Below are 27,169 nucleotides of genomic sequence, written 5' to 3'. Positions count from 1 at the left end.
CTGCCTCCCATATGGATTCATATGTAGCAACACAGGTGTAAATGCTGGGTGTCTTTGGGTAGAAAATGCTGCATGCTTCAGACTATTCACAATTTCCATACAGAGCAGCTATTTCCCTAGTCACCCTTATTTTCAGGATAGCTTCATCCATAATCTAAATAATTCACCTTGCAGCTGAGCCATTTTCTCTCTCCCCTTCAAGGGTGAATAGGTGATCACAAAAGCTGATCACAGCCCCCTACATACTTTAAGTTCAGGCAGTTGCTGCTTTGGCAATAGTGTTCCAATCCTGCTGTTCACGTGAATCACCTGGAGTGAATCCTTACCCCCCCAAACCTGCTAACTATGGTTTAGTGTCTGAAGTGGGACCTAAGCATCTGCAACCTGATAAAACATCCAACTGATTCTGGTGTACTTAGTCCACAATCCTTACTTTTCTGTATGATCTGATTTAAATCATCCCCCCAAATGTTCGTGGCCACATGGCATCTCCTCCATGTTACCTGTAGCCCTTTGCTACAGGTCATAATCCCTTTGCCTGGAATTCCATTGGTAGAGATTGAATGGTCTTTTAGAGTGTAAATACACATATATAACATGTAATATATGTATTACACTATAAAATATTTGTGTTATATACATATATAGGATTTTTATGTTTATATATCTGCTATAAATTTTATACATGTTAAAAATATATATATAAGTTGTACATGTTATAAATGTTACACATTTTATGCATATGTATGTTATGCCTGTATGCTATAAATGATTCCTAAGTACTGTGATTCCACTTGCAGTCACTAGGGGAGAGAATAAGTATGTATCCAAATAAAGGAACTTCTACAAGGCAAATATTCCTAACATTTTCCTCCATCTTTCACTTCCTTCTTCCCAGAAAAGGAGTGATACCTCTGCTTTGTGAGGTTGGAAAAAGAAGTGGAGCCTGTCCATTTCCTCTTCCCTTTGTAAGGAGTCCTTCCTACAGAGATAGAGCATTTGGGCTTATGGACTTAGGCATGAGTATATCAGAGCAGGTTCCCCAGCCAGACCAGTGCTGGGATGGTGAATAGTCTTGGCTCAGGGCTAATATGCCAATAAGGTACACTTGATAAAGCCCTAAAGGTATGTATTCCCATCAGCTTTCTTAGTAATAGTCGTATTTTGATCTCTCAGTTGGTTCCAAATATGGACTGAACATAAGGATACTCTATCTTGTATCCCTTGCAGTTCCACAATGCCCCAAAAGATAGATGTCAGACTTGGCAGAAGAGTGGCTATTTCTAAGCCCCAGAGAGCTATGTGGAGACAAAGGTGTAGGGAGTGAGGATAGAGGAAAGACTGGAAGTTCCAGAAGGTGGGAGGGAAGTATGTACTCATCAAAGGGAAAATATGTGTTACAGTTTCTCATGACCTTGCTATATTCCAGATATTTTTATAGTATTAACTTATCTTCAACAAATTAAACAATACTAGCCTCTTTAACCCCTTCTTCCAGTTATGCTTTATGCCAGGAGAACATAAATCCATGTAAAATAACTATATTCAGTCCTCCTGTAAATAGGAGGCACTCAAATATTGATTCACTCTCCTGTGAAACTTTTTTTTGAACCGTACAGCACAAAATTCTCCTCTAGGTGCTATCATTATATTATTCATAATCTTTTACTTCAAGCAGTTTACAATTTGGTGAGCACAATGAACCCAAAATAAGAAGCATAATCAAAGAGTCAAGCAATAAGCTCAAGGGGCTATTACTCCAAGTTTACCAAAGCTTTGATGCAAAAGCATCCATGCCCAGATGACACAGGTGCCATCCAGGATAGAGGCGGAGGGTCACATGGGTGCCCAGCCAGCCAGCAATCCTGAGGGAAGTTCACAGAGCTGCAGTTTTGACTGGAGACTTCCTCTCATTCATGAGTTGCTCTCTTTTTAAATGACAGATCTCTCTTCTTGCATTCCCTTTAATTAATAACCCTGTGGAATATTTTTCATTAAAAATGAATGTTACTATGAAATGTCAAACATGAATAAAATGAGTAAGTTTTTCTTACAGGGAATATTATAAAAGGAATTACATTAGCTCACCTTTTCTTTGACAAATTTAACTAGTGGAATGAGCTTGTTCAAGCAATATTTCTCTTTCTTCACACTACCAGTGGCCTTTCTTTATTGTGTTCTCTCACGAGATGAATGCATACAAGTATTGTTTTTTAAATAACTCCTTCAGATATGTCCTAATGTTAAGAGTAGGTGAAATTAAAATTTTATGAAAGAAAAGGTAGTTGCCTTTCACTTCTAAAAGTTCAATGCAAATTTAGCTTCAGATTCTAAATAAAACAATGGACCTAGCTCTTGGTTTACAAAACTACTGGTTTAATGTTAAGCACAGATTGGAAAGCTTTTTTCCCATTTTCCCCAATGCTTTCCCTGAGTGTCACCCATTAAGGCAAACACATTTACGTAAATAACTGTTTCTATAGCCACAGGGGCAAGATGGGGAGGAGTATTTCAATGGAAAGCAGAAAGCTCAGACAGCCAAACTCAATAGTTATAGNCACATTTACGTAAATAACTGTTTCTATAGCCACAGGGGCAAGATGGAGAGGAGTATTTCAATGGAAAGCATAAAGCTCAGACAGCCAAACTCAATAGTTATAATTTAGGATAAGTTTAGAACCTATAGTTAAAGTGCAAGTTTTTAGGTCAAATTAAATTGGCTAATGCTAATCTTAGCACACACAACAAAACAGAGCATGGACGTTGCTTATTAACCTAGGTTAGAGAAATGCAATCCATGAGCAAAAAGTGGCAAGAACTGGACTTGACATTCCAACCCCTGCCTGTCTTCTTAATATGTATCATTAAACAAATAATTTCATCAAATGTTAGAGACCTCAGGTCGGAGTTTACTCCTAACAGACGTTATGCTGAATGTGTGGAGTTTAGAAAGAGGGTAGAGGTAGGTATTTTTTTGGGTTAACAGAAGAAAGTAGGCATTTCCTTTGGGAAAACTCAACATTATTCTGGGCAAGTGTAGAAAAGTTTCTTTCTGCAATTCTCAGCATATTTTGCTGCTGCATATGGAATTCCTTGCCATTACATACTGGGTTTTTATTATAAGAGGGGGATTCTAGCTTCTACAGAGATTAGATCGAGGTACTTTGTTATATCTCTTACTTTCTTAGAACCAGTGACAGTCTCAACTAATACCAAGACTATACTGAACTTCTCTTCCCATTAGAATTTTGGGAGAGAATCTTGGGGACCTTTCATTTATGAAACACGTCCTTATCACTATCTTCATCACCGTTATCACTGCCATCATCACTGCTAACATCCACTAAAACCTCATGTGGGATAGTCTATATGCACTTAATCCAACAACTCTGTGAGGTACGTACTAGATCCTAAACCCCATGGGGACAGGGAACATATCTGGTTTCTTCACTCCTAGATATTCTGCATTTAGAAAAGTGCCTCGCACTTAAGCACTCCATGGATATTTATTGGCCACTGTTAATCTCATTTTACAGATGCATAAACAGAGGCCCAGTGAGTAAACCCACATGCACAGAATCATACACTTGAACCCAAAGCTAACTTTCCAGTCCTTGCAAAGAGATATGTTGGAACATTCCCTGGGAAAGAGTACAGATGCCCTTTGCCTATGGGTGTAAATAAGATCACTTTTATTTCTGAATTGGGTGAAATCTATGGCCCAGATTTCTCCTACCTCCAGTTGTTTAAGAGCGACAGACCCATGTGTTTGGGACATGCTTTCTCCTTTTCCCTTCACCAAAACAGCTAAAGATCTATTCTAAGCTGAACATCTAATTCTAGCCAAGAAATAATTCAAGTCCCTCCTGGAGAATCCCAAATATTGCCATTTCTCTTTACTATTTTTGGATGCATTTTAACCAATTAAGATATATTTGCTCACAGTAATCCAATGGTAATTCTAAATTTTTTATGTTAAATGTCCCAAAGAAATTTCTAATTTCTCAAAAGTATAATTTTTGCAAATTCTCTTAAATCTACATTCAAAAGGATCCCAGTAATTATTGGAATTAAAAAATAAATAAAGCAGATGCCTCTTTTCCTGCTACTTTCCTCTCAAGACATACTCCTCCATGAGTATCAGGCTCTAATACTAGAAAGGGGAGCAGCACACATTGCTTTAAATCCGTGAACTCTCTAATATTGTTATTTAATCAACAAAATGTTACTGGAATGCTAAAGTACAAAGAGCAAGTGGAGGTATGGGATAGTAGGCATTTCTCTATCTTTAATAGCTGAACCATCAATGTGTGAAGACAGGGCATCTATTCAATACATATAACCCTGCAAAGCAACATACTGAAGTATGTAAATACTGAAAAAAATGATACAGTGGCGAGAGGTACAGGAGTACAGAGAAAGGAGAGATTCAGGGCAGCTGGAGAGCAGGCGGTGAATGGAGAGAGTAGGGACAAAGCTGATCCTTGAAGAAGGAGCTAAAGTCACAGCATAGGGTGACTGATTAGTTTCTTTTATAAAATAGCAATTCAAGTTTCATAAATAGCTTTTCCCAACTTGTCTTCCATTTGTCTAAGTTTTGATGATTTCGCTGTCCCATATTTTAATGATGTTGTAAATATCTCACTAAAGGAATACTTTTGCTCTTGCTCTCCATTTAAAATAACCATGTTTGTTGCTCTACGCGTGGTTAGGGTTTGTCTTTACTCCAGCCCTAGTCACTCACAGTAGTTCGATTTTATTTTGGTGAGATATTAAACGCATCTCTGATCTTCTTGAATCAAAATTAATCAGCTGCATCTTTGACACACTAGAGCACACCTCGCTATTGAATCCGGCCACTCTCTGAAATCGCAAGTAGCAGTTTCCTAAATTGCTCAGATTTTTCTGAAAGGGGTTTGGACAAAAGGAAAAAATGCTTGGGTAATTAGAAGTTCTATGGCACTGATGGCAAATTTATTTCTGGGCGGTGGATATTTGACCATGGGAAAGACGGGGGCACTGTGCTTCCAGAAAGAGACTGATCTGTTTTATAAAATTTATCCAAACCTGGAAATTCAAATGTCTTATATGCTGTTTGGTATATAAAACAGCCTACCGTCAATAATCAGATACATTCTCATATAATTACATGTGTCACAAGTCTGCTTTGCTGACAGACTTGTCCTGATGGTTCTTTAAATTATTAAAGTTCTCTCTCTCTCTGTCTCATTGTTTGAGCTTCATTAATGTCTTCAACCTCCAAAGAATTGCTGGTTCACAATTACAAACACCCTTCTAAATGGCATGTGCCAAGTACAATGTCCTACGAACCCCAGAACAGAGACTTTTTCACCTTGGCAAAGCTACCAAATCCAAATCTGCTTTCCTGGTTTCCTCACCAGGGCGACCATCCATGTTAAGACCTTCTTTGCTGACTTTGCTGACTTCTTGGGAGAAGTCAGCTGCATTAGGAAAAAGGGAAAGAGGCCCTGCCTGCTACTTCTCTTTGCTCCACGCCACCACTCCCACTTCCAAATGCCTGTGGAGAAAGTCTTCCTAGTGGATGATTTCCCTAACAAGCCACTTGGTGACCATCAGGTGTGAATATGCTACTATTCACAAGCTGGCAGTCAGCCTCACTTTATGGAATCATAAATCCAGTAGGTTGGATCTGATCTCTTGTGCTTGCTTTTTGCTGGCACAACAGGCCCTTCCCCGTGCAACAGTGCACTGTATAATGGCTAAGTAGGCCATCTGATATCCTGGTCTCCGAATTCCTGAACATTAGGAAACACTAATTTTCTCACTCAAGATGGGGTATGTATCTTCCTGCCACAGGAAACTAACTTTCAAAGGACCTGTGTTACATATTACCCATTTCACATGCTTGGATTATGATGCCATTTACAACCACATTTAAAGTAGTTGCTAAAGTACCTGTAAAAGAGGGAAGTGAATTCCTGGCCAGGGTCCAGTGCCCAGTATCACCTCTGTGCCCTGCTGTTAGGGAAATTTGGCTGCTTCCTACACACAAAATGAGCAGTTCCAGCTTGTAGTTTGCAATGTGCATTCCAGATTGTGAGTTTCCTAAGGGATGGAGCCTGTGCTGAACTGCAGATTGACAACACTCTCTAAAGGATACAACGGTGGACACAGAGCCAACCCCAGTGAAATCAAATGTCAACTTCCAAAAGTGTTGGGTTAAATCAAGTATAACCTAATTCAGAAAGAAGAGGCAGAAAATGAATGAATTTCTCTGGGAGAAAGTACTATAGCCTCACTGGGTCATCTGAGTGTCTCTGATTATTTAGTAGAATGACCTGATTTGATTCCTTTGGGGAAAGATCACTTGATTGGAATCTCAAAATCTATGAAATGCACCTCTCAGATGGGGGAAAAAAAACAGACATTCAGGAAGATGGAAGACAGGTATTATTTTGGTCATAATAGTTAACTATTAAGAACTCAATCTGACTACAGAGCAGATCTCTATTTTCTTTTGTTTTCAAAATGTATATAATGCTCTAAAATGCTTCATTTTCTACATAAATTGATATGTTTTAATACAGTATTTACTTTACTTTCTTTGGCAATAGTCTGAATTCTCTGAATTCATTGTAAACATCTTGAAACCGCCTCCTCTGAATAACCAAAAGCCTTTCAAAATCTGTTGTAAAATGTTACAAAGCTACTTGGAATCAGCACGGAAACCTTTTGAATACATAGCTATTGAGCTCAAGATTTTCTTAGGCTCCTCAGAGAACAGAAGAAGCTGAGTCAGTGGATTAAGCTCAAAAAGTGAAGGGAAGAAATCCCTATAAGGGCAAACTGTATCATCAAATTTAGATGTTATCTTGGGGGTTGGGGGAAGAACCTCACCCCAAAAGGTCTCTGCCTAAAAATATACTAAAATATAGATCTGTAAAAAGATTTAAAGTTAACATTATATATATATATATACGTATGTAAAATACATATCTATTACTATATAGTATATATTTTATATTACATACATGTTATCTATACAATCACAGGTGATCCATTGACTTCTTTTTCCATAACAGAGAAGGAAAAAGATAAATAAGAAATTAGTATAGGATAAATTGTGTATATTCAAAGTTCAAATCAATACATAAAGAAATTAGGGAAGCCAATATTATGTACATTTCTGTCTTAATATATATATTTTTAATTTGCTTTAATGTTTATTAATTTTTGAGAGGCAGAGAGACAGACAGAGTGTGAGCACAGGAGGGGCAGAGGGAGAGGGAGACACAGAATCCAAAGCAGGCACCAGGCGCCGAGCTGTCAGCAAAGAGCCAGACACGGGACTTGACCCCAAGAGCCGAGAGATCATGACCTGAGCTGAAGCCGGACACTTAATCAACTGAGCCACCCAGGTGCCCCTTGGTTTTAATATTAATAGAAATCCTTGCTTTATTTCCTTCAGAAGGAGGGTTTTCCTACAAATAAAGATGTTATGATATAGCACTGTACTTCCAGAGCCCTCTCATCAAATGTTAATTGTTGAGAATTAAGAAGTGGCTATTGACACATGGAAATGAACAGTCTGGTATCCTCTATGACGTCCCTAAAAAGGCACTATTGTAAGGCAGGATTCAGCCCTAAAATAAAAACAAATGTTTCAAGTGAACTGTTGGCTACTTTGAGGATTCTTAAGAAAAATAATTTATAAAATTATAATTTTATAATTTCTTACGTTAGTTAAATACTCTTGTGCCTATACTAAAGGCTTATTCATGTCCCTCATTTATTACTAGAAGATATATTTTCTTGCAACAAAAATAAACTCTAGTTTTGAAAAGGGGAGCTATCAAACAGTATAATCTCCCTTCAAGTATGTTGGTGTGTTATTGAAGTCAGCCCCCACTCTGAAACTTGAGAAATACTCCTTAAATAGCTCCTCTAGAGGTATTGCTGAAAAGTGAGGGATCTGTGAACCTATGTCCTGTTAGCTAAATGTGGAAAAGTTTTTATTCTGTCTGGAAGCAGATCAAGAGAGCCCTAAATAGAAGCAGCTTAAGGAATCAAAAGACTGCATAATTAAGTCTCCGCTTCCTCTAAATGCATACCATAAACTTCTGGAATTGCTGAAAGTCTGCCTCTTTCAACCACCATCAGCGGAGCAAGTGCCAGCCTGAAGCTGAGATACTAGAGGCTCGAACTTCAGAGCAGCGGTCAGCTGTGTGGCCTCAAGCAAGTCACCTCACCTCTCTGGGCTCACTTCCCTACAGTGTTGATTTGAAGCCCAAACGAGACAAGTTCCATGGTATGTAAACGGCAAGGCAGAGGGCTACAGGAGTTTGGAAGTGAAAGTTCTACAAGCTGCAGCAACACGTAAACAGGGTACTGCCAGTTTTTCTCGCAGTTCACGTGCATTGCGATCCTGATGATCAGCTATCATAGTGAAAATGATAATAGCTCTCAGATTCAAGGGTGTATGCAGATACTACAAAGGAAACTAGGAGGAAAAAAAGTTTGTTCTTTAAAGTCCTTTTGAATGAGATGAAGTCACTGTTCTGACAAGCACAGCTCCTGGCATCAGGTGATCTGATCTTAATTCACATGATAGTGATGTCAACATTGCTGTCTTCTGAAAGTGCTAGAGAGATGGCTGTACTGTGTGGACTCCGCAGGCATAAATGCTTATTAGAAACTGCAGCTGGAAGTTAACTCTAATTGTGATTTAACACTACTTCGTAATGGTCCTTTTCATTCTCCTATTTCATAACAGGGTAAAATTGTCAAGGGTATCATTTGTTTTTCTGGATGACAGGGATTATTCTAGTCAGTGATGATAAAAATTGTGCTGGCAAGTATATCAGACTCACTTTTTGTTCATTCACTCATTCAGTTACACAGCAGGCACAATTCTGGTCATTGGCACTAAAGAGATTACAGAAAAATACCTACTTTAAGGAGCTCATTGTTTAATTGAAAAAACAAACGTGTAAATAGGAAACCCAAGTACCACAATCAGTGCTGTGAGAGAGGCACAGATTCTATGGAATACTTCAGAGTTTTCTGGAGACCCATATTATCCTCTTTTCCAAGTGTGAATGGTGTGTTAGTGATACCTTTTTAATTGGATAAAAAACCTGTAGGCATATGGAATGAATGTATTCCCATATTTCGTTAGCTGATGTATCAGGGTGGGAGAAAGGGGGAAAAGAAAGTAGTGGAGTTGGAATTCCCCTTCTCATAATCCTAGACTACTTCTTCAAAAATGCCAGTACTGACCCCTGAAATACAAGTAGTCTGCAATATATGTACACCAAGCAAGTACTGAAAGCCTGTTCAGTATCCAAATCTAGTCCGTTTTCCATCTATAAAAGGTAATTGTTATAGAGATGCTTCATTGCTCAAAGAAATAAGTACATTCCGTGTCACTGGATTCACCAGGATAAGAATGCTTTTTGGAAAGAAAAACAGTTACTGAGTTCTGGGCCTGTGCTAATGCAAGAGTGACCCTAACCCACGATTTCTTTCTACTGTAATATTAAAATACAGGATTGGTGCTATAGCCACCCATAAAATGGCAGGTTTCCTTCTATTACTTTCTACTTAAGAACACTGCCATCTGGGGCAAAGGATCCTGATTGTATGGGGGAAAGGAATAAGTATTTTTATGTTCTGTTTTTCCAATTTACAATTTGTATTCATCATTCTTGGGGGAAATTTTTCTAAATTTAAATGGGAATCCTTTATTAAATGATTGTAGGAGAGCAAGAACATTTTGTTAGTATTGATAATTATGTACTGCTGAGAAGTTACAGAAGCCAATACTGAATGTTTATGCCAATGCATATCCCCAGTAATACAGACCTATCTCAGCTGTAAGTTTTGACTGTAGAATATTTCTCACAGTTACTCCTTCACATTTAATTTTTTTTTAAAAAGAGGCTTGTTGTGTCCTCCTCCCAAATCATATGTCTAAGCTCTAACCCCCAGTATGGCTGTATGTAGAGATGGGGCCTCTAAAGAAACAATCATGGTTCAATGAAGTCATAAGGTTGGGGCTCTGATCCAACAGAATTAAGAGACAACAGAAACTTCCTTCACGGAGGAAAGACCATATAAGCACACAGCAAGAAGGCCACCCTCTGCATCCCAAGGACAGAACTCTCATCAGACACCAACCTTGTTGACACTTTGGTCTTAAACTTCTAGCCTAAAGACTGTCAGACAATACATTTCAATTTACCCATCCAGTCTGTGTTATTTTGTTATGGCATTCTGAACAGATAATACAAGGGATAAATTAATATTAACAAGTCTTAGATTAGCTTGTGTCTGAACTAAGAGCTATGCAGATATTCAGTAAAAAGGAACATAAACTAGGAGCAAGGTGGGTCTCCAAGGCAACAACAGAGGCATTTCTTTGAGACATAACTAAGGGCAAGTGTCAGGTTGGTATCACTTTATAAGAAATTTGTTTAAAGTTTATTTATTTTTGAGAGAGAGAGAGAAAGCAAGGGAGGGACAGAGTGGCTTAACCGACTGAGCCACCCAGGCGCCCCAGTTTGGCATCACTTTTGATCAATGTCCAAAGAGATCCACTCTATCATAATAGTAGATGTACTAGAAACATTTTCTCTAGAGCCATGTGGCTTCAAAATTTTCATGACACCAGCAGTAAATTCAGCACAACCATGGAATGAAAAGACACATTAGTTCTCTGGCCATGACCACTCAACCTGGAGCCAGAAGAGGGGTTTATACTCATTAACATAATAGATATGGTATTTAAACAATTTTTTATTAAGTTTATTTATTTATTTATTTTGAAATAGAGCACATGGGAGGCACCTGCCTGGATCAGTCGGTTGAGCGTCTGACTTTGGTTCAGGCCATGATCTCATGGTTCGTGGGTTCGAGCCCTGCTTCAGGCTCAGTGCTGACAACTAGCTCAGAGCCTGGAGCCTGTTTCGGATTCTGTGTCTCCCTCTCTCCCTCCCCTGCTCACACTGTTTCTCTCTCTCTCTCAGAAATAAATAAAAAACATTAAAAAATTAAAAAAAGAGAGCACATGGGAGGGTCGGAGAGAGAGAGAGAGAGAGAGAGAGAGAGAGAGAGAACCCCAAGCAGACTCTACACTGTTATAGTGTGGAGCCTGATGTGGGACTCAAACTCATGAACCATGAGATTATGATCTGATCCAAAATTAAGAGTCAGTTGCTTAACCACTGAACCACCCAGATGTCCCATAGATATGGTTTTTAAAAGGGAACCCCAGTTTATTACACAATTTTAAGTTTATTCAGTCTTAACTATTTTGCTTTCTTTTCAAATTTCAGTTAGCAATCTTTTCATTTGATTTTTTGGAACTGACCACACAGTTATCTTAGTTCTCATTCCTAACAAAGAATTGTTCTTGGTACCAGCTCATTCCCTCCTGTTTCCTGCTGTCAGTCAGGTCTCAGACTTCCCCAAATCTATATGGAAATACCTATTTTTCTGTTATTTCTTTATTCCAATCTTTCTTCCTTCCTCTCCCTCTTCTCCCTTTTTAGTCAACAAACATTTTTAGTACTAATAAATGTCACTTTTGGCAGTAAATTTGTCAATATTTTTTCCATAACTTCTAATGTGAAAGTACTCAACTCTTAAGAAAGTAACTTAAAATACAATGGTGTAAAAAATAGGAGTTTTGTTTAATGTGAGGAATTTCCTTTTTTACATGTGCTTATACTAACTGGGGTGGCAGCCACTATAATTCTTAAAAGTACTGACAAGATAGCAGAGAGTATAGTAGAAACATAGTGTTATCAGCAAAGCGGTATTTTGCCACATTCAGCAACACTTCTTGAACAATACTGATAAATCATAGGTTAGAGGCTTTTACTAAAAATGAGACCCTTCACAACACAGGTGGCATACCCGCTGTGGCCACACCACACACGTTGGCTCATACTGAGACCAGGAATCCTGTTCACAACTCTGAACACTGCCTCTAGCCTGGTTTTTCAGCTCCTTAGTTGTTAGTTTTATCCCTAATCATGGTTGAAAATCACTAAAATCAGTCTATAATCACAGGCAAACTCATGCCATCCACCTTCCTTTTTCCCTGTTAAAAATGAACAGTCAAGTATTGCATTTTATTTACAATCTTCTACACAAGGCTTTTAAGCTAGGCTAACTAGTAAGAATATCACCAGCATGGAATTTAAAGGACTTGGATTCCCATCCCAGCCCTGATGCTTACTTGGTAAGCAAACCTGAGCAAGTCACTTAATTCCCTGGGTCTCAGTTTTCTCATCTATAAAGAAAATAAATTGGACTAGGTGATCTGCAAGCTCGTTACTTCCTCTCGAATATTATTCTGTTTAAAATGAAATCCTGGGGCACCTGGTTGGCTCAGTCAGTTAAGCATCCAACTCTTGATTTTGGCTCAGGTCATGATCTCACGGTGGTGAGATTGAGCCCCAAGGCAGACTCTGTGCTGAGCTATGGAGCCTACTTGAGATTCTCTCACTGCCCCTCTCCTGTTCATGCTCTATAAATAAATATATAAATAAATAGGAATGAACAGTCACAACTGGAATGAAATGAAATGAAATATGAAATGAAATGAAATGAAATGAAATGAAATGAAACGAAATGAAACAAAACGAAACGAAACTAAATGAAATGAAATCCTAACACCAGCGTCCTCACCACTTCCTGGAATCCCTCCCTGTGTCTTTCCCTGGGATGAGTTGGATTCACCTCCTCTATGACCCCCCACACACTCTGTACCCTGAATGTGATCCTGTCATAGCATTTATCAGGCTTTGTTAGGATTTGTTTCACTCTTGGTAGACAGCAGGCCCGTAGAGAGCAGGCCCTGGGTCTTTTATCTCCATGACTGCCTAGGTATGCAGCAGGGGCGTGATGGATGCATATTGATATATACTGATCCAGCCAATACTCTCTGTGCCACATTTTGTCAGAGGTTGTTATCAGAAGAGGTACCAAAAATAGCAAATAAAACTCCTTACTCACCTAAATAGTCAATCTGGAGGAAAACATGTGCATGCTAGCTTAAAAGTGAAGGTAATGTTTAGAAATAACTCAAAATCCTAGCCACACTTAATGTGGCTATAAGTAAATGTTTAGCACAGACCACACTGTTTGAATAAACAGAGTAGGCGCAGTGAGCCACTCTCACCCATTACCCTGGCGGGAACCCTCCCGAAACCCAAGTTCCCAGATGCCAGCCAAGAGCCCGGTTTATAAGCAGGTCTTGCAAAGCATAGCAGTCACACCTGCTACATTAACTCTTTTTACACAAACCGTAAACTTCATTGCATCACAACTAGGCAGAATGAGCAGAAATGCACTAATTACTTAAACAGTCTGATTAAAATCCTTTACAACTTAGATATCACCTGTGCTGGGTGTGCTGCTTGCTTTTTCAACCTGTACCTGAGGGTCAATAAACACCATTTTGTTTGGGGAACCAGGTGGCTCAGTCAGTTGAGTGCCTGACTTCGGCTTAGGTCATCATCAGTTCATGAGTTCGAGCCCTACGTCAGATTCACTGCTATCGGCATAGAGCCCACTTTAGATCTCTGTCCCCCTCTTTCTGCCCCTGCCTTGCTTGTGCTTTCTCTCTCTCAGAAATAAATAAACATTAAAAAAGAAATTAACAAACACCATTTAGTCACTCCAGGAAATTGTAGCTTCACTTAATTAAGTACATAAATACATAACTAAGTCCGCAAGGGAGCTAACCTTCTGTTGTTGCTCTCCATGCCTTTTCTGAATATGTTTAAACTTACTGAAAGCTATGGAATTGTTTTCATATTATTGGAAAAAAAATACACCAACCAGTCCTTTTGTTCAACGTAACTCAGTTTTTGACTATCTGTGGGGATTCTCGACCCACAGCAGTCTAGGGAAGCCTGTGAAACAGGCCCCAATTCAGAAAAATTGCTTTAAATGCACAAAATAAAATATATAGAATTGAAAATAAAACAAAAAACATTATATTAAGGTCCAGTTATCGGGGCGCCTGGGTGGCTTAGTCAGTTAAGCGTCCGACTTTCGCTCAGGTCACGATCTCGAGGTTCGTGGGTTGGAGCCCCGCGTCGGGCTCCGTGCTGACTGCCAGCTCAGAGCCTGGAGCCTGTTTCAGTCTGTGACTCCCTCTCTCTCTGACCCTCCCCTGCTCACGCTGTCTCTCTCTCTCTCTCCTAAAAATAAATAAAAATATTAAAAAAAAAGAGGTCCAGTTATCAAAATATTAAAAAAATAATTCACAAAATAGTCATCTGTGCTTTTTTATTAATGCAATAACCTGATCTTAGGCGTAGGCCTACAATAACTTTCATAATTATTAAGTAGTGTTGAGCCTCAGCACTTCAACAAATACAATATAATATGAAAATATCTATAATTTCTTTTGGTAAAGAATACTATTTGATAATACTAATAATACTGTAGCATATTACCAACCTTTATAATTGAAGGAAAAGCTAAATTTCACTTAGAAAATAAAGATGTAATAATTTTCCTTATCCAAATTTATAGGCTTCAGGTAAAATTTCAGACTTCTGCTATCCTGAGATCAAGAGCTCACAAACTCGGGGCGCCTGGGTGGCTTAGTCGGTTAAGCGTCCGACTTTCGCTTAGGTCATGATCTCGCGGTTCGTGGGTTCGAGCCCCGCGTCGCGCTCTGTGCTGACTGCCAGCTCAGAGCCTGGAGCCTGTTTCAGAGTCTGTGTCTACCTCTCTCTCTGACCCTTCCTGGCTCACGCTGTCTCTCTCTCTCTCCTAGAAATAAATAAAAAATATTTAAAAAAAAAAAAAAACAGTTCACAAACTCATTCCATTTCGTTCACAAACATTTGGACCGAGAGCAAGCAGACTCACTTTGTTTGACCATATTGTATAAAAAATGCAAAGCAAATTAGTTACCAACCTAACGTGATTTTGTGTAAAAATTGTACATCTGGCTTCTCTGGGGAAAAAATAATAAGCAGACCAACCAACACCGGGCTGGCGTTCTACCAAGGCAGTGTGTAACCAGACTGAGTAGCTCCCACCCCTTTTAGAGATGGTATGAACACTGGTCTCAACAGCCATGGGAGCCTTGCCTCACTCATTCATCTTACTGACCTCTTTCTGCAGCCACCTCTCGTGTATGGTATTTTCTATTTCATGATAACCTCTGAGCGGCAAGCAGTGTATCTGTTTTCTAATACGAAGGGAGAGAATTGTATTTGCATTCTCATTGTCCTTCCCAGCAATTGACACACTATGGCCCGTGGAAGCTACCTGTTTGTATGGTAAAATTTTGCTAAAGCACAACTATGCTCACTAATTTACATACTATCTTTGGCTGCTGTTGTGAACTGAACTGTATCTCCCCGAACTTGTACCTTGAAGTCCTAATCCCCTAATATGATACTTCAAGAAGAGGTTTTGGGGAGCTAATTCAGCTTAGATGAGGCCATGAAGGTGAGGTCCTCATGATGAGAATTTCGCCTTAATAAGAGGCATTAGATAGAGAACTTTTCTTTCTTTCTCTTTCTTTTCTTTCTTTCTTTCTCTCTCTCTCTTTTCTTTCTTTCTTTTCTTTCTCTCTCTCTCTCTCTTTCTCTCTCTCTCTCTTTCTTTTTTTCTCTCTCTCTCTCTTTCTCTCTCTCTCTCTTTTGCTTCCTTTCTCTGTCCCTTACTCACATCCATGTGAGGACATAGTGAAGGCAGAGGTCTGCAAGCCAGGAAGAAAAGTGCCCTTACTGGGGTACCCAGCTGGGCTCCGCATCTTGATCTTGAACTTCTTGGCCTCAAGAACTGTGGGAGTAAACTCCTGTTGTTTAAGTGTACGGTATTTTGTTATGGCATCCTAAGCTAAGAGAGCCGCTTTCACACCACAGTGGCAAGCCTGAGTCACTGAGACAGAGATTCTGTGGCCCTCAAATCCTAAAATATTTACTGACTGATCCTTATCAAAGTTGTCCAACTCCTGCTCCAGTTGATGGATGAAATTACCAGTTCTAGACCTACAATTTATATAGAGAGGAGCTTAAGGATGGTTAGCAGGATCTATGTTGGCATAACAAATATCTTCTTTTCCCATAACAGAGATGGGGACAAGCAACAAAAGCACTGATACTCCCCCCCGACTATTGTGATCACCAAGAGCCACACACTATACAGACCTCTCCACTGAACCACCACATGTGCTCATGTGGCCAGAGCTGTAATCTGTGATGGTTGAAAATCTGGGTTCCAAATCCACTCCCCTAACTCACTAGAGATATGCCCTTAAATTATGGTTATGATAGCTATGGGATAACAATAGCATACTATGGACATAGTTCTGATCATGCAATTAACAAATGTGCAATCCACAAAAAATATTCAATGCAAGAATGCTTGCAATATTAGCAATAAGAACAAAATACCCTTTTATTAGGTCCACCTGAGTGGCTCAGCCGGTTAAGTGTCCAACTCTTCATCTCAGCTCAGGTCTTGATCTCAGGGTCATGAGTTCAAACCCCATGTTGGACTCCAAACTGGTTGTGGAGCCTCCTTAAAAATATATACCCTTTTATTAATAGCTTTGTGGGGAATGAAGTGAAAGTGACTGAGGAATGAGAAACTATGTATCTGTGGAATATTGTTGTGGAAAAAAATATATCAAGTATTTTGACCAGCCAAAGCAACATGGTATCATTTAAAGAGACNTATATACCCTTTTATTAATAGCTTTGTGGGGAATGAAGTGAAAGTGACTGAGGAATGAGAAACTATGTATCTGTGGAATATTGTTGTGGAAAAAAATATATAAGTATTTTGACCAGCCAAAGCAACACGGTATCATTTAAAGAGATGGGTTTTAGAATCAGACAGGGATGGATTCAAATCCAGACACTGACCCTTAATTTATTGGTAACTAGCTGTCCCTTTTGCCAGAACCTCAGCTTTTTCTTCAATGAAATGAAAATCACGGTGCCTCATCTGTGAGTTACTGAAATTTCATAAGATCAATTATTATATATAAAGTGTGTTGAAGGGCATGGCTATAAAACAAACTCTGAAAATGATATTCTCATGAGTCACTGGAGGATATTTTCTCAGTTATTTTTATAAGAATACTTTTAAAAAGTTTTAAGATTATTTTTGAGAGAGAGAGCACGAGTTTTGGAGAGGCAAAGAGAGTGGGAGAAAGAGAATCTCCAATAGGCTCCGTCCTGTAAGCATAGAGCCCGTGTCGGGGCTGGAACCTAAGAACTAAACCATAAGGTCATGACCTGAGCCAAAATCAAGACTCAGATGCTTGACCAACTGAGCCACCCAGGCACCCTGAGGAAAAAAAATTTTTTCTGAGAACAAAGTGACACTGACAACACACCTCTCCCCACACTTTGCCAAGTTATTGAGACCATCCATCAACTGAAGAAGGGCTGGAATTATTTAAAAAAAAAAAAAAAGACACAGGTTGTAACAGGTAACAAAGTATAAAGGGAAGAAGCCATTTGATGTAACTTGGGTGCCAGTACCTGCAGAGGCGGGAACACCACCCCCACGTCCGATTAGAATACACACACACAGTTTTCTGTCTCTAGCTCTCTTCCTAGGGGAGGTAGTCACACAGGTGTGCACTCAGCAGTCATAACAGTCTGTGGGTGTGTGTGTGCATGTGGTGTACATATGCTCAGATATGTGAAACAGAAAAAAAAAGAGGTGATACAGCTTTGTGATGAACTCATTTTAGAGAACCAAAATTTATTTTCTACTGGTGAGCTGTCTTAATTATCCCTCTCTGAGACCATGCACTACAAATATATCAGCTGGTTATTTGATATTAATCCCTCTGTTAAAGGACCTGAACATGAGACAGGAAACTATCAACACCCTAGAGGAGAAAGCAGNGAGAGACTCTTGAATGCTGAAAAAAACTGAGGACTGATGAATGCGGGGGGAGGGGGGTTGGGCATGGAGGAGGGCACTTGTGGGGATGAGCACTGGGTGTTATGTGGAAACTAATTTGACAATAAACTATTTGTAAAAATAATAATAATAATAATAAAATTTTTTAATAAATCCCTCTTGGCCTGAGTTTCCCCATGTGTTTTGAAGGGAAAATAATGGTCCTTTTTTTCACAGGAATATTACAAACATCAGATGAGGTACTGTGTAAACAACATGCTTTGAGGTGGACAGTGACAAATAAGATCTGTCCTGAGGACCATAACGATAATGGATAGGGGTTTTGGTGATCTCGTGGTGTGTGGGAAGATTCCAAAACTGGCAAAAGTTATACTGGAGAAGACTTAAAAAGATATGAGAGTTTCAAATATAAAATGGACCGCTTTGCAGACAAGGAATTTGTCATTGGGGAAGGCAGAGCATGGACCAAAGAAGACTTATTTCTGCTTAAAAGAGACTCTACGCTCCCTTATAAATAAGCAAGAAAGTTTCACATTTAGTTCATATTTGGCACCCCGTTCCACATTCGTCACTATCTTCACTTTCAATTATGTGTACAAACCTGTGTTTCACATATTTGTGTTTCATATAATAGTCATACTCGGCTATAAGCTCCTTAAGCACTGGGATTCTATTTAGTCCTCAGGCTTGCAACAACTCCTTACGTTTTGTCATGGAGGTTGTGAGTGCTCAATACCCATTTGTTAGCAAAAATATAAACAGAAAATATTATTCAAATGTAGACCCAGTGTTGTGTCACAGCTAGGAGGAAGAGGACTCAGGCAGCCCTGTCCCCTCTTAGAGCCCCAAGCAGGGAACTCTACTGATTTGCTTACGTTCATTTCTGTGCCCCTGCCGTAGAGATGCTGATTTATCTCGTGGCTTGATTTTTCTCCTCCATGTTAAATAAAGAGAAAGTTCTATTTAAGGGGGAAATGGGAGGGAAGGCTTGTTATTTCAAAATACTGCACCATAGACAGGCATTTATTTTAGATGAAATTCCTTAAGTGCAGCTATCCAAATGTGTATTTCATTCTTGGCGATAAAAGGGCCCTAGCCAATGTCCAATGACCTATAAATCATAGCTAGGAGATTTCTTTATGCTAATTAAATTTGTGTCACAGTCATCAATAAAAAAGAAAATGGCCACAAAGACTGTATTTGCAGCAGCAGTGCAAAGTTAAGGATTGCCACACCAATTTGTAGGATGTGTCAGTGTGGCTAATTATTTTTTAAGATACTGTGCTTTGAAAGAATTCACAGGTAATGAGATTTATGAATTGACCATTAAATGAGAAAGGGTGTTTAAATAGAGTCAGGAATATAAAATAAACATTCAGTTTGATTAACCTTACCAACTTAAAAAAAAATCCACATAATATAGTAAGAGGCACTGATGTTATTTTTATCGCAGTTATCATAAACTCCAAGAACGAATTATATTATAGTACAGCATGCTTGTTTCTCCTCAACTCTGCCTTTTGTTTTACTTTTAAATTATAAAGATTCAAGTCTTTAGCCACATACTCAGGGTTTCCTCCCTCCTCCCCTTAAAAAGGAAACAAAATGTAAAGAAAGGGAAAGAAAATTCACTTCAAATCAATGAGAATGTACAAGCGCAAAGTGAAATACCTTTTCCACACCTCAGCTAATAGAGCATGACATGTTAACCCTATCGATATGAATAAGGGGAAGTGGATGCACACAACATACCCGTTTCCGTAGATTGCAGGTAAGAGTGAGATTTCTTGAGAATGAGTTTGCAAAAGCTGTGTAGAAGTCCAGGACTTTGAGCAAGGCTTCTCGCTTGATGATGTGGAGGTCACAGTATGTCAGTGCTCGGACATTGGCACACGCGTGAGCAAGGGTGGTTTCCTTCCAGAAGATGTCTCCAAATACATCACCTTTCCCTAGAAAATGGTATAAGATATGTATTCAAGTATCTATACTCATTTTTATCCTAATCACTTTTTGTATTCAGTTTCATATATGGTATTGATATAGTAGCATAATTTAAAGGTTGAGTATATAACCCCATCCAGATACATATAACAATGTACAACACTTCCATACAATATGTAAAGTAACATCACCCTGAATGAAGTTCTTGATAGAAATCTGGAGTGGTATGAATAAATGAAATGCAACAGAGAAGACAAAAATCTCATTTTAACAAATAGTTTCATCATCTTCTGCCATCATAACTTTTCCCATTCTCACTAGAAGGAGCAAAGGGGACCTTTTAGTTTCATCCTCTCTTCTGCTTCTTCTGTAGAGATGACAGTCAAATGCAATATATAAGGATCTACTGTTACAGTCTTTATAAATCAGGAACTGATTGGACATATATTAAACATACATTATTCAGCAACTAAGCCTTGTGCTCCAGGCAGTCTTGGCCATGCTTATTCCCCCAAGGATGCCTTTCCGTCTTCCCTGATCCAAACTTTACACAGGGCCTCATGGCCCAGCCCCCTGGGCTCCCCATCCACAACTACAGAGCCTAAGGAGCTGAGTTGGGAAAACATGGAGACGCAGATTTGTTAAGCTATCAACAGTTCTCTAAAGAGTGCTATACTGCAGTAAAATGTGGCTATCTTTCTAAAATTCTGGAAATCACACAGAAATCAACTCTTCACTTCAGAGCACCATCCACTGGTGGGCTGAACTCCACAGTTCACCATCTCCAATCAAGAGTACTCAGTTGCCCAAGCAAGATGGGGACAAGGAAGACTCAGAAGTTAAGGCACTGGGCCAAAGGCATGCTTTCTATATTCTAACAACAGAAATGAATTAATTTCTACTTTAATCACAAAGACTAAAGTCAGAAGTGACAAGAAGAAGAAGAAAACATCTTACAACACTTCAGGCCAGGGAGACTACCAGAGAGAAGAGATAATATGTAACCAGAGAAACAAGGGGGGGGGGGGGGGAGAGAGAGAGAGAGAGAGAGGTTGAGTGAATGAGATTGCACATTTTTGTCCACACAGGCAGTTTGGAAATCCTTAGAGAACCATGAGGCACTCCAAGATAGAAAGAGAAAACATGCATATATTGAGAAAGTGGTTTAAACTACCATGTAATCATATGATCAGCATAAGATAACCCATAATGGACACTTAATTAATCTTAAGCATTGGTTTCCAGACCCTCCAAAAATTTCTTTTAGTTAGTGACACAACTCAGCTGCCTAATCACCTTACATTAGTCTAAGGAAGGTTATTTAGAGACCTGCAACCCAAAGTAAGTCTCTGGGTTTATACAGCATTATACATGACCTAAGGGAGACTTTAGGTACAGAAATTTAAAAAATAAACCCTAACTCCACTTGCACAGATGAATTTCAGATATCTTTAAGTGGCATTCTCTAAATCTTAAACAAGTAATTCCAATTATAAACAAGTATTTATTCTAATTGCATTATAAAAAGTACCACAGTTAATTATAAAAATGTTCATCAAATGAGCACTGAGTAATGTATGGAAATGTGGAATCATTATCTTGTACACTTAAAATTGATATAATGCTGTATGTTAATTATGCTTCAATTAAAATAATAAAGGAATATTATGCAGCACCCAAATATCATAAATTGAAAACCAGTGACAAAAAAATGTTCACGTTATGTAAAATAACAAAGGCATATACTATGATTTCATTTTATGCGCTCTATCCTCTCCTCCCTGAAAAACACACACATATACACAAAAAAGTGCACCAAAATAGTAGGTTCTCTCTGCCTTATGGATAATGGATGGGTTTTATTTTGTCTTATAGTTTCCATATATTATTTTTTAATCAGAAGAGCNGGGGGGCACTTATGGGGATGAGCACTGGGTGTTATATGGAAACCAACTTGACAATCAACTATTTGTAAGAAAAAAAATAATAAGAAGAAATGCTATGTGATATTAAAAAAAAAGAAGAGCTTTTGTTTATCAGAATCAACAGCTATTATATTATCATAGCCCCTGGTGCTATGACAATAACAGGGCTTTTAAAAGGCTGCTTTGATGTACCTCTTGTTCCTTTCACTCTATCATCACTGTAATACTCTCTATACTAGATTTTTCCTTGAAAAGACAGAAAAGGATTCTATTTCTTTCTGATTTATTTCTGTGACCCTTTCTCAAATTATCACTTACAATACGGCCTCTGACGTATTTATAAGTGCTCAGTACTCTTCAAATATCTTACTTTCATGTGCAGTAACTAGAATGATTATCAATCTCTTTGACTCAATAATTTTACTTCCAGGAACCAATCAAGATTTAGGACTAATATGTGTAATAAGGAATCAATTAACCCCAGATTGGTAGAACAAACAAATACATAAATAAAATATCCAACTATGAAAAGCTACCTATTTATATATCAAGCATCAATTCACATAGAATTAAAGCTGTCTTAGAATAATATGCAAAAATGCTTACCTTGTAATACTAAATGAAAAAATAAAGATACAAAGTGTAATATAATTTTGGTTACAACTACAATAAAGTACATAACAATGAAATTGAGACCCCCAGACTAAAGCAATTATCAATTAAAAGTACTTTTTATTTTCTTAAAATACTCATGACAGAACCTAAGTATACTGTATTTTTAATTCTATGTTATTCTATATAGTACATGTTATTATTAATTGATAAATTAACCGCTGAAATTAAAATAGTGTTAAAAGCCAAAAGGAAAGCACCTAGGTGGCTCAGTCAGTTAAGCATCTGACTCTTGATTTCGGTGACGGTCATGATCTCATAGTTTGCGCACATCGGGCTCTGCACTGACAGCTCAGAGCCTGCTTGGGATTCTGTCTTTCCCTCTCTCTCTCTCTGCTTGTACTCTGTCTCTCTCAAAAATAAAAATAAGCAAACATTAAGAAAAAGCCCAAAGGGATACAAGACTAGAAGAAAATGTATTTAAATAATTATAGCGATTGGCTTCAAATAATGTTTATTTTTTTCTTCTTCTACTTTATGTTTTCCAAATTTTTCTCTAATGAATCTGCCTAATTTTCATTTAAGAATAGCAAGCTACTTTCACAGATGTATTTCCTTACACATTTTAATAAAACTGAATTAATAAAATATGTACATCTACCGAATAGATGAATATTCATTGATTGAGAAGTACTTCATTAATATGTAAAAGATATGCCGTATATAGATGAATTTCTCCTTGCCAGTACAGACCATTTTTTAAAAAATTTTTATTTATTTTTGAGAAAGAGAACAGGTAGGGGCAGAGAGAGAGGGAGAGGATCTGAAGTGGGCTCTGCGCTGACACCAGAAAGCCTGACATGGGGCTCAAACTTACCAACTGTGAGATCATGACCTGAGCTGAAGTTGGATGCTTAGCTAGCTGACTTAAGCCACCCAGGTGCCCCTAGACCATTCTTAATTGTGGAGGAATTCAAATGTTTGTTATACATTTTATCTAACTGCTGAAGTTAAAAGTCTTACCATATTTTCATCAAAAATTTTAAACTTACATTATTTATCTTTTTCAGATCATGGATAAATAAAAACCCTGTGATGTGGAAAGAATAGAATTAAGCTAGAATATAAACTCATGAGGGCAGGGAATTTTCTCTGGTTTTTCCAATCTTGTTAACCTCAATGCCTACAGCAGTTGAAAAGCTGAACTGATATTTTTTTTTTGGGGGGGGGGGATTGTAAATGGAAAAAGGAGAGAGAAGAAAGACACAGAAGTATAAATTGGTACATAAGAGATTCAAGTTAGATGTGAGGCTCTTTCTGTAAATGGTGTGGCCTGATCAAGTTATTCAACTACCTGAATCAACACCTATTCCTTTGACCCTAGAGCAAGCAAGATGAACAAAAACTAATGTTTAAGGTTTCTCTACATCTGTAACTCTATAGTAAGTCAACTAAAAATCATCAAATTATATTTTCAAGATAATATTTTTCTATGTCAAATGTCCAAAAAAGAAAAAAAAGACTTTAAAATCTAGTGCCTCAACTCCAAATCCCAAATGATTCAAGCAAAGTAAAACTTAGCCCCTGCTCTTCCCCTTACAAGAAGTTTAGAGAAGCATGGCAGAGCTAATAAATGTGGCTAATTCTGCTCCCAGCATCGGAACTCACATTGCATAATAAGCAATACTAATTGTTTTATAACATAGAATTTCCATTAGGATACACAATATATCAATTGGATATTGATCTAATCAATCACTTTAAACTGTGTTTGCTTTATCCAGTTATCTATATCAATTTATAGTCACGTAATTCACAATAAACTTTTATGGCACTTCTGGAAGATGTGTCTTATAAATCAATTAATTAATTTGCCATTCATAGGAGAGTTGACTAATGTTCTTCTCCTAGGAGAGTTGAATAATGTTCTTCTCCAAGGAATATTATGCATATTTACATCGAGTAATCTGCAGAAATCACAGGTTGTAGAGACATGGGGTCATGCATGGAATATCCAATAGCTGCACAATTTCAGAGCTGGGGCCTTCTGTTCATCTTCATGGCTATAGGGTATTTGATGCTAGTTTTTAGGTCAGCTCTCACTGGGTGCAAGTAGTCTCAGCTATAAACATTTTAGAGCTTGAGAAAACTAACCTTCCCCCAAAGCCCTAAAATTAGTAGAAAAGTTCACACTCAACATGAAAGTTGTTGTTTGGCCTATTTATATTTTGTCAGTTCTTTGCATCAAGTCTTATGAAGTATTTCACTTCTAAACCACGGGAAACAGGACTATAAAACAGGAGCGAATTAAAGATTCAGAGACTATGAAACTGGAAAATGTAAAGACAAAACAGAGATCACAAGTAACAACATAATTAAAGGAGTAATACAGACCATGGTATATTTGGGGATTATGATCCCCTTAGGTGCTGGTTTTACAGCCAGAGCTTTTTAAAAAAATTTGAAACACATTATCTGGTGAGTTAATGAAATGGATAAAACAAATGCATAAAAATTATCTCAGTTATTTATCAGTAAGTATAGCTATCTAATATAGCCAATGAATCCCTAAAAATACAGCCTTTGAAATGTAGGTCATTCCCCATAGGGTGTAGTGATGGCTCTACCTGATGATTCTTCTATAGAATGGACCTAATCCAAGTATTCACTTTTATCATTAGTCAGCCCTGCACTCTGATTGCTTATTGCAGTAGGCTCATAAACTTTATTATGAATACATATGCATAAAAATATTCATTTATAAATGAATAACACTATGAGTTTTGGAATTATGCGATTTTTAATGGACTTTGACTATTACCAATAGCAGCTGTCATCTAGTAATGTTTTAAAGGCTTAAAACAAAAAGAACAAGATGGTGAGTATTAAAATTAAGAAATTATGTAAGTGTACTAAAATGGAATCTTTTAAAACATTTAGAATTGATGCTTTCCAGTCTTTGGTGATTGATATCCAAAGTCATTGTTTTCAAAAATTATAATGGATAAAAACCTGAAGACACTTTTAGAGAAGCAAATAATTCTTATATACTAAAAACATCACTGATTTAGCTTATAAGTTTTTATTTATTAAAAAAAATGAGCCAAAGAGCTCCTGCTACGGAGATGTAAAACTAGAGTATCCTGTATCAATAAGGGATGAAAGCAGGGAAGGAGAGTGGGAACAAGACACTGATGGATGTATAGGTAGGTGTAAGAAAGCAGGGAAAATGCAGATGAAGCTTCCTGTAAGTGGAAGTCTTGACCTCAGAAAAACAAAAAAGCTATAAGACAGGAGGCTTGCAGCCCCAACTGGTCAACAGAACATTAGCACTTAAAGGAAGGGTGGAGGATTCAGCCTAAGAACAGAGACAAGTCCCAAGTTCAGAACAGACTCAAGGGGTAGAGAAATAAACTCTACCTCTTCTAGGAAGGAACTGCAAAGATTTGTGGCCACTCTAGCGATCTTGAAGCATTCTTGAAAGCTTCATTTCCAATTTAATATCTCCCAACTAGGTGGACTCTGAACTCTTCCAGGGCCCAGAGGAAAGACCTGTAAGCAGAATTTAAGATCCCCATCTTGTGTTCTGAGGGCTCAGAAGATTCACACTCTGAGCCAGTGGTTCTCTGGTCCTAACCACCTGCCTGGTGGTAAACCAGTCACTATGAAGACCAAATTTTTAGATACTTAGGAGCTGATTAACCACCTTACAGCCATGTCATATTTGGCGCAGGATTTTTGTTACACTAGTGTGGCACTTAACAGTGTTGTTAGAAAAATCTTTTTTTTAAATAAAAGGAAACAAATTGGTAACAATAACATAAGCACTATATTTTTTGTCAAGAGTGAACCAAATAATTGTATAACTTTTAAATTCTATTTAAAAATAGTTATGACCTGGGGTGAATCACCTGATACTATACTGCAGAGCCTCTGTTTCTTCATCTCTAAGATGACTATAGTATGTACTCTATTCACAGAGTCAATTCAATGATTTGACATAATAATACATATAAAATCAGGAGTACTCTAACTATTGGTATTTATATCAGACTCTCAAAGGTGCTGAAGTGCATTTTTCAAAAATATACTTTTGAAAAAAAATATTAAAATCACAATGTATGTATAGACTTTAAATTTTATGTAAGCATGCGGAAGGGGGTCTTATTTACTAACCACAAATACGGTTTTTCTTTAAGCCCCTTCTAATTCTTAAGTGTTCATTTTCTTAAAATTTTGTCTTAATGTTTATTTATTTTTGAGAGAGAGAACACGAGAAATACAGAGCCTGAGTAGGAGAGGGGCAGAGAGAGAGAGAGGGAGACACAGAATCCTAAGCAGGCACCAGGCTCCAAGCCGTCAGCACAAAGCCCGATGCAGGGATAGAAGTGATGACCTGAGCCAAAGGCGGACGCTTAACAGACTGAGCCACCCAAGTGTACCTTAAGTGCTTATTTTCAATAAAATTAATTCTGATTTGCAGAACTATTTATTCCAGTTGATGGGGAAAGCAGTGCTGCTACGTTTAGGAATCAAAGCTAAGTCCCTTTCCATAGAAATAATTTCTAATTTTCCTACCGTGGCCAATGACCATGGCATCAATTAGATTCTTTCTTGATACTGGGAATTCTTAATGGATACCAAGGAAAGAGTGTTTTATTAAAAGTTTCAAGTGACCCGAGATATTTAACATTTGGCGTGCTATATTCTCCTGGTTCAAAATACCCAATTAACAGTGGTAGTCAGGAAACTTCCTCCAATTCAACATGGTGTGTAAACAAAGTAGG

The 27,169-nt window shown here is 38.0% G+C and overlaps 1 protein-coding gene across 1 annotated transcript in view; it reads right to left on the bottom strand.

Annotated features, from left to right (window-relative positions):
• KCNH5 (potassium voltage-gated channel subfamily H member 5) overlaps nt 1-27,169 on the bottom strand; it is a 308,389-nt gene that overhangs the window by 40,623 nt on the left and 240,597 nt on the right. The window contains exon 10 of the mRNA XM_077767083.1: nt 19,657-19,853. Coding sequence (XP_077623209.1) covers nt 19,657-19,853 — 197 coding nt within the window. The remainder of the gene's footprint in view (nt 1-19,656; nt 19,854-27,169) is intronic.

Source organism: Crocuta crocuta, unplaced genomic scaffold, assembly GCF_008692635.1.
Source record: "Crocuta crocuta isolate KB4526 unplaced genomic scaffold, BGI_CrCroc_1.0 scaffold55, whole genome shotgun sequence".
NCBI classification, from domain to species: domain Eukaryota; kingdom Metazoa; phylum Chordata; class Mammalia; order Carnivora; family Hyaenidae; genus Crocuta; species Crocuta crocuta.
Note: the sequence above shows the minus strand (reverse complement) of the source record. Positions and strands in the feature narration are given on the sequence as shown.